At 41.7% G+C, this 15986-nt stretch overlaps 1 protein-coding gene across 1 annotated transcript in view; it reads left to right on the forward strand.

The window, feature by feature from the left end:
• Nucleotides 1-5111, forward strand: part of LOC140740416 (interleukin-6 receptor subunit beta-like) — a 59022-nt gene extending 53911 nt beyond the window's left edge. Inside the window, exons 14-15 of the mRNA XM_073069561.1 lie at nt 430-517; nt 3919-5111. Of these exons, the coding sequence (XP_072925662.1) occupies nt 430-517; nt 3919-4290 (460 nt within the window). The 3' untranslated portion in view covers nt 4291-5111. The remainder of the gene's footprint in view (nt 1-429; nt 518-3918) is intronic.
• The last annotated feature ends 10875 nt before the right edge of the window (nt 5112-15986 follow it).

The following is a 15986-nucleotide window of genomic DNA, read 5'->3' on the forward strand; positions in this document are numbered from 1 at the left end:
AAGACTGCTGAACAGATCCTGACCTGGATATGGTTGTACCTTCCAAATATCTGGACCTGACTTGCACTACCTTACTTTCCCTTTTCTATTTTTCTAATTATGATTTATAATTTAAATTTTTATTATATTTACTTAGATTTGTACTTCAGGGAGCACAAACCGCAGAAACAAATATCACTGTGATGATTGTACGCTCTAGTATCAATTGTTTGGTGACAATAAAGTATAAAGTATAAAGGTACGGCCTACCTTTCACAAAGCAATGCTGATGAACCCTAATACAGTCTATGCTTCTCCAATGTTCATAAGTCCTGTCTCTGAGAATCCTCTCCAATAGTTTGCCCACTAATGACCTAAGACTTACTGGTCTATAATTCACAGGATTATGTCAACTACCTTTCTTAAACAAATCTGCTATTTATTTTTCAGGATAAAAAGCCTTGGCTCCTTCTTGATACCTCAGTGGTGTTGCCAGAAAATCCCAGATCTTGAAGTTATCCGTACTCGGCTCCAGCAGGTGAGAACTTGAACATGTTTTAATCAAGTCTCCTCTAAAGATTCAATGAATAAAAACAATGAATAGGGAAAAAATTAACACGTTCTTATGCACCCTTCTTTTCCCTTTACTCTTGAGGAGGTAGTGGATTGGCTTTTTAAGATTTTGCCAACTCTAAATTTTTCTTCTTTCACCCTCAGTGACAGCCATTTATGGGCATGTTCTCCATTATCCTCCCATTCCCCTACACATGGGATAAAGGAAAGAATTAAACGAGGGTTGATGAGCATGTGAGAGAAAATATGTTGTAGATATTCCAGGAAAGAGAGGAGGAATGGAACTAATGTGATTGCTTACTGTGAACAGGCACAAACCCCCATGGGCCCAGTAGCCTCTTGCATGTTGGAATTAGAAGTAAGCATCTTTTTAATCCAGTGAGGTATCAAATTCAAAGATGTGGTCATGAAACACCTACCAAAATGCAAGTTCCTTTTGATATCATTATCAATGTGGCAAGATACATAATAAGCTTTTACAGAGGGCCAAGTGTTATCAGGATTTCATCTTGGATTTGTCAAAAAGCAAGAAACTCACCTAAGGTGTGGACTCCTTTGTGCAGCACGGTTAAGAACGGTGCGTAACTGATATCCTTGGAACTTGCACCTCATTGAGTATGAGCACCTTCGGGGAAAAAAATGGAAAGGGAATATTAGCAAGAGAATACGGGCTCTATGCACAGGGAGGCAGTAATTCCAGCAGTGTGTGCAGATAGTCCCTGTAAGAAAAGAAATCATCCCAGGTTACTTCGTAGCATTTTGAAACAAAAATACTGATGCAAAACTATTTAAGAGAAATTGGCAAAGTGACTGTGTCAAAAAAAAGTACATTTTAAAAAGAGCGTACTAAAGGGTAGTAAAGTGAACACAGGGAATTTGAGCTTGGGTCTTTGACAAAACAATTAAAAGAATGAAAATATAAAAGTGAAGATATCTTGGGGAGGTTGGAGGACTCAAAATTACTGTGATACAGAGGGGTTAAAACAAACGAAAGAACCTCAAAACCAGGACAAATAAAACATTCAGATTCTGTAAATCTGATATAAAAATATAATATGCCTTGAAACTTATGATCTGTAAAGAGAAAAGCAGAGTCGATGTACCAAGTTAATCAGGTTTTCATCAGAACTGGGATCTGTGAAAGGAAACTTCATGTTAAAATGTAAAGAAAATAGGTTGGAAAGAAAGGAACAAAAAAATTAAGTGTTCAAAGTAAGTTTATTCTCCTTCTTAAGCCAATCACTGCTACTGGGGAAAAGGCTGCCAACAGTAGCTCACCCGGGTCCTCAGTCCCAGGCCATTCTTCCATCTTGTTCCAGGTGTAGCCCATCTTCTTGGTGTATCCTTCTCCCAGGGATGAGGCCCTTGGAGCTTCTGTTTATCGTTTCTGTAGCTTTGCATTTTTACGAGATGGGGTTGCTAACCCCATGCACAAATCTCCTCCTTTTGCAGCTGGGCTTGGAACCATACATGGCAGAGTTAAAGTGAGCTTATTATCAAACTACATACATATCACCATATACTACTATGAGATTCATTTTCTTTCAGGCATTCACAATAAATAGAAAGAAACACTATAGAATCAATGAGAAACTACACACAACCTAACATCATAAATAGCTGTTATGCTATTGTGGTGAACTACATATACCTGTCTGGACACGCCCCCTGATGACTGCTCCTGTGGCTCCTCCCACAAACCCCTGTATAAAGGTGATGGAGGTCTGAGCCCGGCCTCTCTGTCTCCAGGATGTAGTATAGTGGTCACTCACTGCTTGTTCCTTCTTACAGTCAATAAAAGCCGATACCTCGCTTTTACGTCTCAGGGTGAGTTATTGATGGTGCATCAATTTTATTGACTGGAAGAAGGAACAAGCAGTGAGTGACCACTATACTACATCCTGGAGACAGAGAGGCCGGGCTCAGACCTCCTCCAGTTAGGCCGGAACCAGCACAACCTCCGTCTCCGGTGCGAGCACCACCGGCACCTGTGCAATCACCACCACCGGCATCTGTACAATCACAGCCGGTGCTACGTAGATCGCAGCGACAGATTCGACCACCTGATAGACTTAACCTGTAAATATACTTGTAAGAAACTTTGCCACATGGGGACTCTTTTTAAAACAAAGGGGGGGTGAATGTGGTGAACTACATATACCTGTCTGGACACGCCCCCTGATGACTGCTCCTGTGGCTCCTCCCACAGACCCCTGTATAAAGGTGATGGAGGTCTGAGCCCGGCCTCTCTGTCTCCAGGATGTAGTATAGTGGTCACTCACTGCTTGTTCCTTCTTCCAGTCAATAAAAGCCGATACCTCGCTTTTACGTCTCATAGTGAGTTATTGATGGTGCATCAGCTATGACTATTATGGCTAAGGACCAAATACTAGAAAATGGAACTAACCTGAAACTATTTTTGGTGCATTGCTCTTCCTCAGCTATAATTTCCTGGAATAGGGTGGGCTCTGGGAGAGATTAAAGGTCAAATGCATAAGATAACAGAAGTCTTGGATAAAAAGAACACAGAACAGTCCAGCTAGGAACAGGCCCTTCATCCCTCAATGTTGTGCCAATCCCCTGAAAAGTAAATCAAAAAAAACCCAAAAATGAATCCCTCCTACCTACACAATGTCCATATTTCTCCTTCTTCCTCAAATTCATGTGTCTATCTAAACATCTCTTAAAAGCTACTAATGTATTTGCTTCTACCACCATACCAGGCAGAGCATTCCAGGCACCCACCACTCTCTGAGTAAAAATCTTACCCCTCACGTTCCCCTTGAACCTACTCCTCTCAACTTCAATGCATACTCTCTGGTATTAGACACTTCTACCCTGGGAGAAAGTTACTCCCTGTCTACTCTATCTATGCCTCTTGTAATCTTATAAACCACTATCAGATCTCCCATCAGCTTCTGCTGCTCTAGAGAAAACAACCCAAGTTTATCCAACCTCTTGTGATAGCGTATGCCTTCTAAACAAGTCACCATCCTGGCAAACCTCTTCTGCAGCATCTCCAAAGTCTCAGCATCCTTCTAATAGTGGGGCAACCAGAACTGTACGCAATACTCCAGATGTGGCCTAACCAGAGTTCTATAAAGTTGCAACATAACCCCATTACTTTTGAACTTAATGCCTTGACTAATAAAAGCAAGCATTCCATAAACTTTCTTAACCATCTATCGACCTGGATAAGATGGGAGAGGATTGAAGGTGAAGAAATATGCAAGTTTGGGACCACAGTTGGGGGAATATTAGAGGGGAATAATGCTTGAGCTAATAATAAGGATGTATTCTCCATGGGAAACCAAATTACCTTTGAACCCAATACTAACTCTTGCAATACCCTGCATCTACTTTCAGAATCTTATCACTCCAGACCATTTTGGAATGATTGAGAATGATCCAGAAGTTGTTAAAGTGGAAGAGACTGTGACACTGGTTCCCCAAACAACTAGCAACAGCCTTACTCTGAGAGAAACCGAAAGCTTATACACTGAGGATATGTTACTAGAAAACATACCAACTCAGAATGGAGAGAACTCTCCACACACCTGCACTGATCAGGATATAGAACTTGAAGAAAAGCCAGTCAGCGCAAAAGTACCAGGAAAAGCCTGCATCACCTCTGGCTATGAGAAGCACTATGTGCCATCACCAGATGAACTGCTTGAAGATGAATGGCAATTAGACAGAAAAGAGCAGTGGCTGGGTTTGGAGGAATACCAACAATGAACCTTCAAAATAGCCGGGGTAACTAAAATACATCCAAGCTACCACAGAATTTCAACATCTTGCTCTGAGCATTGTGCATTACTGCTAGCTTTGGCATTCCTGAAGAGTTAACTTTAATCAATCTAATCATAGAAAGTGAATGTGACTGGTGAGGGAAGCTTTGGAACCTATTCAACTCAGGCTTCAACAGAAAACAACTTGAATCTCCTAATGAAGAATTTGTCTTGGGCTCTTAGCACCAGTGGAGCATATACTGTACCATTGTACACTTCTTGTCTCCTTCAAACAAAGTTGGTTGGAGTTCATCAATGTGTCTGTAATCCATTGCATCCACTCTACAGGGGACTGGCCTACACAACTTCACCAGAGCCCTGTTGTCTAGCCTTACCTATTTCCACCTCTCACAATGAGTTCCTAGGTTTGGACATTGAGAGGCAAATGGAGAATTCAATCCTTTTTTAAGTTGTTCATGGATTTGTTAGTTCCTCAGAGTCATGTCAAGCATGGCCTATCCTTTTGATGAAGAAATTGCTCAACCTGCACAACATCCAATATGTTTACCTGTGACAGTAAGTTCCGAATGTTGCTACGCCCTGTAACAATATCATGAATGCACTGTACTGTGAAAGCTCAGGTTCACTCAGTTGTTCCTCACTCACTCTGCTCTCTACTAGTACTGAGATCCCGAGGAACTGGGTGCCTCCAATTCACCGGCAGCTTTTTAATGTTTTAATGTTACAAAGCCATATTAGAGAATTATAAATAAGACTTTCTAATGAACTTGATGTTCTCCCAATAAATAGCTCTTATTATTTTTATAATGCAGACTCTGTGACTATTATTAACTTGGGAATGTCATTTTGGAATTTTTATATTCAAAATTTTTGATCTAAACAAAAGTCTCCTGAAGGAAACACCTTCCTTTAAAGATGAGTTTTAGAGATGCCTATAAGCTGGCAAAGCAGAGCCCTGAATACTTAGACTATAAGACAAATGAGCAGCAGTAGGCTATTTGGCCCACTGAATCCATTCTGCCATTTTATCATGGCTTATCCATTTTTCCTCTCAGCCCCAATCTCCTGTCTTCCTTCCATATCCCTTCATGCCCTAACCAATCAAGAATCTTATCAACCTCTGCCTTAAATATACATGAAGATTTAACCTCTACAGCTGCCTGTGGCAACGAATTCCACAGATCCACTACTCTCTGGCTAAAGAAATTTCTCCTCATCTCTGTTCTAAAAGGACACCCCTCTATTCTGAAGCTGTGTCCTCTGGTCTTAGACTCTCCCACCATAGGAATGGCCTCTCCATATCCACTCTATCAAGACCTTTTCCCATTTGATAAGTTTCTATTAGGTCACCCCTCATTCTTCTGAATTCCACTGAAAACAGGCACAGAGCCATCAAACGCTCTTCATGTGACAAGCTATTCAATCCGGGAATCATTTTTGTGAAACACACACAAAATGCTGGTGGAATGCAGCAGGCCAGGCAGCATCTATAGGAGGAAGCACTGTCGACGTTTCGGGCCAAGACCATTTTCGTGAACCTCCTTTGAACCCCCTCTAGTTTCAGCATATCTTTTTAAAGGTAAGGAGCCCAAAACTGTCCGCAATACCCCAAGTGAGGCCTTACCAGCGCCTTATAAAGTCTCAACATTATAACCTTGCTTTTATACTCTAGTCCTCTTAAAATGAATGATAACATTGCATTTGCCTTCCTGACCACAGACTCAACCTGCAAGTTAACCTTTAGGGAATCCAGCACAAGGACTTCCAAGTCCCTCTATTTTTTGTATTTTCTCCCCATCTAGAAAATAGTCTAGCTTTTCACTTCTTCCACCAAAATGCATGACCAAACACTTCCATCTGCCATTTTCTCCTAATCTATCTAAGTCATTCTATCGCCTCTCTGCTTCCTCAAAACTACACGTCCCTCCACTCAAGTTTGTATTGTCTGCAAACTTTGCAACAAAGCTATCAATTCCATCATCCAAGTCATTGATATATAATGTAAAAAGAATCGGTCCCAACACAAACCCCTATGGAACACCACCAGTCACCGGCAGCCAATCAGAAAAGCCTCGCTTTATTCCCGCTCTTTGCCTCCTGCCAATCAGCCACTGCTTTATCCATGCTAGAATCTTTCCTATAATACAATGGGCTCATAACTTGTTAAGCAGCCTCATATGTGGCACCTTGCCAAAGTACACAACATCAACCAATTCTCCTTTGTCAATCCTCCTCCTTATTTCTTTGAAGAATTCCAAGAGGCAAGATTTTCTCTTGAGGAAACCATAATGACTATAGCCTATTTTATCACGTGCCTCCAAGTACCTGGAAACCACACACTTCAAAATTGACTCCAATATCTTCCCAACCACTGAGATCAGACTAACTGGCCTATAATTTCCTTTCTTCTGCCTCTCTCCTTTCTTGAAGAGTGGTGTGACATTTGCAATTTTCAATCTTCTGGAACCATTCCAGAATCCAGTGATTCTTGGAAGATCATTACTAATGCTTCCACAATCTCTTCAGCACCTCTCTGAGAACCCTGGGGTGTATACCATCTGGTCTAGGTGACTTATCTACCTTCAAACCTTTCAGTTTCCCAAGAACCTTCTCCCTAGTAACGGCAACTTCACACATTTCTGTCCACCAACACTTTCAAACTTCTGGCATACTGCTAGAGTCTTTCACAGTGAAGACTGATGCAAAATATTATACAGTTCATCCGGCATTTCCTTGTCCCCCAGCATCATTCCCTTCCACCAGAGAATTCACTTTCTTCAGCATAGTTTTCCAGCAGTCTGATATCCACTCTCATCTCCCTTTCAGACTATGTATTTGAAAAAACTTTTGGTATCCTCTTTAATATTATTGACTAGCTTACTCTCGTATTCCACCTTTACTTTCTTAATGACTTTTAGTTGTTTTCTGTTGGTTTTTAAAAGCTTCCCAATCCTCTAAATTTCCATTAATTTTTGCTCTATTATATGCCCTCACTTGGTTTTGACTTCTCTTATTTGTCATGGTTGTGTCATCTTTCCTTTTGAATATTACTACTTCTTTGGGATGTATGTATCCTGTGGCTTCCGAATTGCTGCTCTGCCATCATCCATGCCCACCTATGATCACTTGCCCCTCAGGTTCTTTTACCCTGAGCTCTCTGATCAATTCTGGTTGATTGCACAACACCCAATCCAGAATAGCTGATACCCTAGTGGGCTCAACCACGAGTTGCTCTAAAAAGCCACCTTCTAGGCATTATAGAAATTCCCTCTCTTCGGATCCAGCACCAATCTGATTTTCCTAATCTACCTGCATATTGAAATCCCCCATGACTATTGTAACATTGCCCTTTAGGCATGCATTTTCTATCTCCCACTGTAATTTGTAAACCACATCCTTTCTACTATTTGGGGGCCTGTATACAACTCCCATCAAGGTCTTTTTACCCTTGCAATTCCTTAGCTGTATCCACAATGATTCAACACTTTCTGACCCTATGTCACCTCTTTCTAATGATTTGATTTCCTTTTTTTAACCAATAGAGCAATGCCACCTCCTCTGCTGTCCTGTCTATCTTGTTGATACAATAAGTATTCAAGATGGGGCGGCATAATAACACAGTGCTTAGTACAACGCTTCACAGTACTAGCTATCTGTGTTGAATTCCTGCTGCTGTCTGTAAGTAGTTTGTTTGTTCCACGTGGTCCGGTTTCCTCCCACAGCCCAAAGATGTGCTGGCTGGTAGGTTAATTGATCATTGTAAATTATCCCATGTTTAGACTGGGGTTAGGTCAGAGGGTTGCTGGGCAGCGTGGCCCTAAGGGCTGGAAGGCCTATTCTGCGTTGTATCGCAATAAATAATAATAAAGATTTGCCTGCACACTGTGTGGTCTGTGCATAAAATGTCTCGAAGTGTGTAGTCAGTGAGGCTGCCACTATCTATTCCCCATATATCAGCTGTCTCTGCACCCATTGTTCTTACAGGTATTTCTCCCATGTGGACTGTGTAAATATGCATAGTTCATACAGGGGCTTCCTAGCACTTACATAGTACACTTATGTTACACTGTCAATAATTAGGCAGCTTGTGAGTAAACATGGTGCACGTAATTAGCACTATCTTTAGTGCTGCCACATAGGATACCTACTCCTTGTACAAACCCCATTTCCAGAAAAGTTGGGATATTTTCCAAAATGCAATAAAAACAAAAATCTGTGATATGTTAATTCACGTGAACCGTTATTTAACTGACAAAAGTACAAAGAAAAGATTTTCAATAGTTTTACTGACCAACTTAATTGTATTTTGTAAATATACACAAATTTAGAATTTGATGGCTGCAACACATTCAACAAAAGTTGGGACAGAGTTAAAATAAGATTGAAAAGTGCACAGAATATTCAAGTAACACCAATTTGGAAGACTTCACATTAAGCAGGCTAATTGGTAGCAGGTGAGGTATCATGACTGGGTATAAAAGTTGCGTCCATCAAAGGCTCAGTCTTTGCAAGCAAGGATGGGTGCGGCACTGCCTAAGAAACTGTCATGCTACTGTGACAATTATAGCTACCTGGGCTCGGGAGTACTTTGGAAAACATAGTCCATTGCTGCATCCAGAAATGCAACTTGAAACTGTATTACGCAAGGAGGAAGCCATACATCAACTCTATGCAGAAATGCCAGCGAGTTCTCTGGGCCCGAGCTCATCTCAGATGGACCAAAAGACTGTGGAACCATGTGCTGTGGTCAGATGAGTCCACATTTCAGCTAGTTTTCGGAAAAAACAGGCGTTGAGTTCTCCATGCCAAAGATGAAAACAACCATCCTGATTGATATTAGCAAAAGGTACAAAAGCCAGCATCTGTGATGGTATGGGGGTGCATCAGTGCCCACGACATGGGTGAGTTACATGTATGTGAAGGCACCATTGACTCTGAGGCATATATTAGGATTTTAGAGAGACGTATGTTGCCATCAAGGCGACGTCTCTTCCCGGGACGTCCATGCTTATTTCAGCAGGACAATGCACGGGCAACAACAGCATGGCTTTGTAGACAAAGTGCGTGTGCTTGACTGGCCTGCTGCCAGTCCAGATCTATCTCCTATTGAAAATGTATGGTGCATCATGAAGAGGAGAGCAGCTTAAGTCTTATATCAAGCAAGAATGGACAAAATTTCCAATTGCAAATCTACTACAATTAGTATCCTCAGTTCCAAAACGATTAAAAAGTGTTATTAAAAGGAAAGGTGATGTAACACAATGGTAAACATGCCTCTGTCCTAACTTTTGTTGAGTGTGTTGCAGCCATCAAATTCTGAATTTGTGTATATTTACAAAATACAATTAAGTTGGTCAGTAAAACTATTGAAAATCTTTTCTTTGTACTTTTGTCAGTTAAATAACGGTTCACGTGAATTAACATATCACAGATTTTTGTTTTTATTGCATTTTGGAAAATATCCCAACTTTTCTGGAAATGGGGTTTGTACAAATACTTGTCACCTAATGCATTTCCTACATGCACAGAATTACCTTGGCTCAGTTGGCAGCACTGATTTCTGTGTTACTTTCAGGCAACTTGGTATTCCACACTTGAGCACCTAATTTAATTAGGCACTTATGCTACAGCCCAAAGAGAAGGACTGCACTACTAAAGGGTCGTCTAACCTTGCAAATCAATGTGATAGGTCACATGGCAAAATTAGAGGTGGAACTTTGGCCACAGTCAATTCTTCATCCAACAAAGCTAAAAATGGGCCGGCCACTTTCTTCATCTCAATGAAGTCGATGTGTCCAAATAACTGTATTCGCTCTAAATTGTACTTGTCACTGTTGTAAACACGATGAATTATCTGCAAAGGGTTTTTCACGTCAGAGGACACAATAAGGTACAAACACACCACCACATACAATAACTATTCTCCACAAACAGCTCTACTTCTATTGGATCTCAGATCCAAGTTGAAAGTCCTGCATGCAAATCATGGACTTTGACAGGAGAACTGCAAAAGAAGTTCCAGGCAGTAGAAATGAGATGCTTCAGAACGCTCCTCGGCATCTCTTAAACTGACCATGTCTCAAACAATGAAGTGCAAAGAACCAGCACCCAGCACATGAGACACCACAAAGATCCACTGTCCACAGTAAAGAAGAGGAAACTGAAATGGTATGGCCACATAACAAAATTAAGTGGACTCTCAAAGACTTCTCTTCAGGGAATGGTGCAGGGGAAAAGGAAAAGGGGCAGACAAGGGAAGAAATGGGCAGTCAACATTGCAGAGTGGACTGGAGAGAGCTTTGCCGCAACCCAGGCACTCACCCACAACTGAGAGAGATGGAGGCAACTGATGCAGCGCTGATCTATACAGCACCCCTACGCCCAGGCAGGTTGTAGAATCCGTAACCATAACTTATACCATTGATTGATGTCACCTTCTCCAAGCAATGGTATTGACTGTGATTCACTTACACCTTTTCTGATGAATCATTGTCATAGAGAAGTACAGCACAGCAACAGGCCCTTTGGCCTATCTAGTCCATGCCAAAATCCATTTAAACTGCCTACTCCCAACGACCATAGTCCTCCATATCCCTACATCCATGTACCTATTTAAACTTCTCTTAAACATTAAAATCGAGCTCGTATGCACCACTTGTGTTGGCAGCTCATTCCACACTCTCACAACCCACAGAGTAAACAAGTTTCCCCTCATGTTCCCATTGAACTTCTCACCTTTCACACGTAACCCATGACCTCTGGTTATACTCGTGCCTAACCTCAGTGGAAAAAAGCCTGCTTGTATTTACCCTATTAGAACCCCACATATTTTGTCTTTCTCATTCAAATCTCCTCTCAGTCTTCTACATTCTAAAGAATACAGTCCTAACCTATTCAATATTTCCTTATAACCCAGATCCTCCAGACCCAGCAACATCCTTGTAAAATTTTCTCTGCACTCTTTCAACCTTTTTTACATTTTCCTGTAGGTAGGCAACCAAACTTGCACACAATACTCCAAATTAGGCCTCGCCAGAGTCTTATACAACTCCAACATAACACCCCATCTTCTGTACTCAACACAGTGATTTTTGAAGGCCAATGTGCAAAAAGCTTTCTTTATGACCCTATCTACCTATGATGTCACTTTCAACGAATTAAGTACCTGTATTCCCAGATCACTTTGTTCTACCACACTCCTCAGTGCCCTAACGTTCACTGTGTAAGACCTACCCTGGTTAATCCTTCCGAAGTGCAAAACCTCACACTTGTCTGAAATAAATTCCATCTGTCATTTTTCAGCCCATTTTCCCAGCTGATGCAGATCCCTCTGCAGGCCATGATAGACTTCTGACTGTCCACTACACCCTTAACCTTGGTGTCATCTGCAAATCTGCTGATCCAGTTAACCACATTATGATCCAGATTGCTGATACAGATGACAAAACAAAGGCCCAGCACTGATGCCTGTAGCACACCACTAGTCACAGGCCTCCAGTCAGAGAGGCAACCCTTTACGAACTCTCTCTGGCTTCTTCCACAAAGCCAATGTCTAAACCAATTTACTACCTCAGCTTGAATGCTGAGCAACTGAATCTTCTTGACCAGCATCCCACGCAGGATCTTGTCAAATGCCTTGCTAAAGTCCATGCAGACAACATCCACTTCCCTGCCTTCATCCACTTTCCTGATAACTTCCTCAAAAAACTCTCCAAGATTGGTTAGACATGACCTACCACACACAAAGCCATGTTGACTATCCCTAATCAGTCTATCCAAATAATTATATATCCGGCCCCTTCGGATACCCTCCAATAACTTTCCCACAACTGATGTCAGACTCACTGGCCTATAATTTCCAGGTGTCTGTTTAGAGCCTTCAGAAGGATAACATTGGCTATTCTTCAGTCCTCTGGTACCCCTCCTGTCATGATGGACATTTTAAATATCTTTGCTCGGGCCTCGTAATTTCTGAGGGAAACAGAACACCTTGTCAGGCCCTGGGAATTTATTCATCCTGATTTGCCTCAAGCAAGCTAACATCTCCTCCTCTGTAATCTATACAGGATCCATCAAGTTGATGCCATTTTGCCTCACTTCTATAGACTCTGTATCCATCTCCTGAGGAAATAAAGATGCAAATAATGCATTTAAGATCTCCTCCATCTGTTTGGTTCACACATGGATTACCATGTTGGTTATCCAGAGGATCAATTTTGTCCCTAACAATCCTTTTGCTCTTACCATACCTGTAGAATCCCTTATGATTCTCCTTCACCTTGTCTGCTAGAGCAACTTCATGCCTTGTTTTAACCTCCATGATTTGTTTAAGTGGTGTCTTGCATTTCTTGTTCTCCATAAGCACAACATTTATTCCTACTTGCCTATACCTGCTATGCACCTCCTTTTTGCTCTTAACCAGGGCCTCAATATCTCTTGAAAATCAAGGTTCCCTACACTTATTATCTTTACCTTTTATTCTGACAGGCACATTCAAGATTTGTACTCACAAATTTTCATTTTTGAAGGCCTCCCACTTTCCAGGACAACAGCATGTCCCAATCCCTACTTGCCAGATTATTTCTAATACCATCACAATTGGCCTTTCTCCAATTTAGAATCTCAACCTGCAGACCAGACATTTTTGCATAATTACTTTGAAACTAATGGGATTGTGGTTACTGGATGCAAAGTGTTCCTCTACACAAATTTCTGTCACCTGCTCTGTCTCATTCTGTCTAATGGCAGATCCAATATCACATGCCTTTTCATTGGGACTTCTATGTACTGATGAAAGAAACTTTCCTGAACACATTTGAAAAACACTATCTCATCTAGTCCTTTTACAGTATGAGATTCCCAGTCAATATGTGTAAAGTTAAAATCAACTACTGTAACATCCTTATTTTTCCTGCAACAGTCTGCGATCGCTTTACAAATCTGTTCCTCTCAATCCCTAGGACTTTTGGGTGGTCTGTAATATAGCAACTTTAATATGGTCAAAACTTTCTTATTTCTCAGTTCCACCTGCACTAATCGAGTTTTCCCGTCTATCCTGACAGAGCGCTGTCATGATATTTTCCCTGACACCTCCCCTCCTTCTTTAATCCCTCCCACTCTGCCATGTCTAAAACAATGGAACCATGGCATACTGAGCTGCCAGTCCTGCCCCTCCTGCAACCAAGTCTCACTAACGGCTACAAAGTCATAATTCCAGGTGTTGATCCATGCCCTGAGCTCATCTACCTTTATTACAATACATGCATTGAAACATACGCAGCTCAGGGCACCAGTCGCACCATACTCAATCTTTTGATTTCTAACTTTGTCAGAGGTCTTACCACAACCTCACTACTGTTCTGGCACTCTCATTCCCATCTCCCTGGAGTTCTCATTTAAACTCCAACTTGCAGCATTAACAAACCTTCTCACTAGGATATTAAGTCCCCCTCCAGTTCAGGTGCAAACCATCCCTATTGTACAGGCCCCAAATTCCATGGAAGAGAGCACAATGATCCAAAAATCTTATGCCTCCCTCCTACACCAACTCCTCAGTCACATATTAAATTGTATAATCTTCCTAGTTCACGAGCACATGGTACGAGTAGCAATCCTGAAATCATATTCCTGGAGGTCCTGCCCTTGAATTTAGCACCTAACTCCCAGAACTCACTATGCAGAACCTCATCACTCATCCTACCCACATCATTGGTTCCTACATGGACAATGACCTCTAGCTGCTTGCTTTCCCACTTAAGAATGCTGAGGACTCAATCCAAGATGTCCCGGGCTCTGGCACCCGGGAGGCAATATAACATCTGGGAATCTCGTTCTCACCCACAGAACCTCCTGTCCGTTCCCCTAACTAATGAGTCACCTATCACCACAGCGTGCCTCTTCTTCCCCGTTCCCTTCTGAGTCACAGAACCAAACAAAGTGCAAGAGAGCCAACCACTGTGACTTTCCTCTGTAAGATCAACACCCCCAACAGTATCCAAAGTGATATACTGTACCTGTTGTTGAGGGAAAAAGCCACATGGATACTCTGCACCCCTTTCCCCTTCCTGACTGTCACTCATTTTCCTGTGTCCTACACCTTGGATGTAACTACCTCTCTCTACGTCCTATCCATCCCCCCTTCAGCCTCCTGAATTATCCAGAGTTCATACAGCTCCAGTTCCTTAATGTGGATTGTTAGAAGCTGCAGCTGGATGCACTTCTCGCAGTTGTAGTCGTCAGGGACATTGGAGGTTTCCCTATCTTCCCACATCCCACAAGAGCAGCATTCCACTATCCTGCCTGGCATGTCTAGTCGTCCTAACTGAGCAGATATGAAGAAGGGAAGGAAAAGAAACTTAACCTACAGCTTTTCTTTTTTTCTGCTTTCTCTGACTGAAGCCTCAAAGAGCTAAAGTCTCAAGATTACCCCTCTGACTCTGTCCACTCAGACTATGGCCACTGCGCTTGCCCATCTTTCTTTAGTTTGCTTTTGCTAATCAATCTCAAACGCGGATTGGTCGCTGTTCAAAGCTCTATTACGCTGCTGCAACCAGCTGTTCCCTTTTCTACTCAGGCAGTGGACCTGAGTGAAATCCCGTTCTGTCAAACTTACTACGTCAGGATTTGTTGCTGGGCAGTTTCCTTTCTTTTTCAATATTTTTATTGATTTCTTACAAAAAAGAATACAGAGTACAGGAGGATAGATATATCAGTTACAACATATTTGAATCACACTTACAGTCTCATTACCCCATATTCATGTAAATTAAATTGAATCGTAATATTGAAAAGTGATAATTTTATTATACAAAAAAATCTAAACCCACTACCAAGAAATTTTCTATTACAATTGACCGTGGATATTGCATCCTAGCTATCTAGATACTCAAGCCTGGTCAGTACGATGTGGAGAGCATGCTGTTGCCCATGTAGCAAGCTCCCCCACTCCATGCATCTGATGAACCCAAAGGAATGGCAGAGACTGATACAGTTTGCTACCAGCAGCATCGCAAGAGTTGCCAGTTGACATTGAACTCAGGAGCTGAACTTTGTTGTCAGAGGCTATTTGAGACACACACCATGGGAAGCATTTAATAGGTAGTGGGAGCTTGTCTCCATTTTCACCCCTGGCTATAACAACCTTAAGGAACCATTACCATTTTGATAATGATCATTGATAATTGTTTGGCCCCAAGGAATTGCTCATCTCCTTATTGTTGCATTGCCCAGTGGAAGATACTCACAGTGCCTCTGTGTGAGAGAGAGAGGTGTGGCCTCTGTTCTGATTCATACAACTACCGTGCCCATATAATTTACACCTAAATGAACAAGTCTAACTATGATCTCAATTTTCCAACCACAATTGATCCTTAACTTCGGCAGCTGTGTCAAGCAATAAATAGCAATAAATAATGAGAACATGAAATAATCAGATAAAGAGTCCTTAAAGTGAGACCATTAATTGTGGGAACATTTCTCTGATGGGATAAGTGAGTGTAGTTATCTCCTTTTATTCAAGAGCCTGATGGTTGAGGGATGGTGGTGTGAGTCTGATGGATGCTGCTTTCCTACGACAACATTTCAGGTAGATGTGTTCAATGGTTGGGAAGGCTTTAACTGTGATGTACTGGGCCAAATTCACTTATCTTTTGTAGGATTTTCCGTTCAAAGGCATTGATGTTT

The sequence above is a fragment of the Hemitrygon akajei genome, chromosome 16, assembly GCF_048418815.1.
Source record: "Hemitrygon akajei chromosome 16, sHemAka1.3, whole genome shotgun sequence".
In the NCBI taxonomy this organism is placed as follows: Eukaryota; Metazoa; Chordata; class Chondrichthyes; order Myliobatiformes; family Dasyatidae; genus Hemitrygon; species Hemitrygon akajei.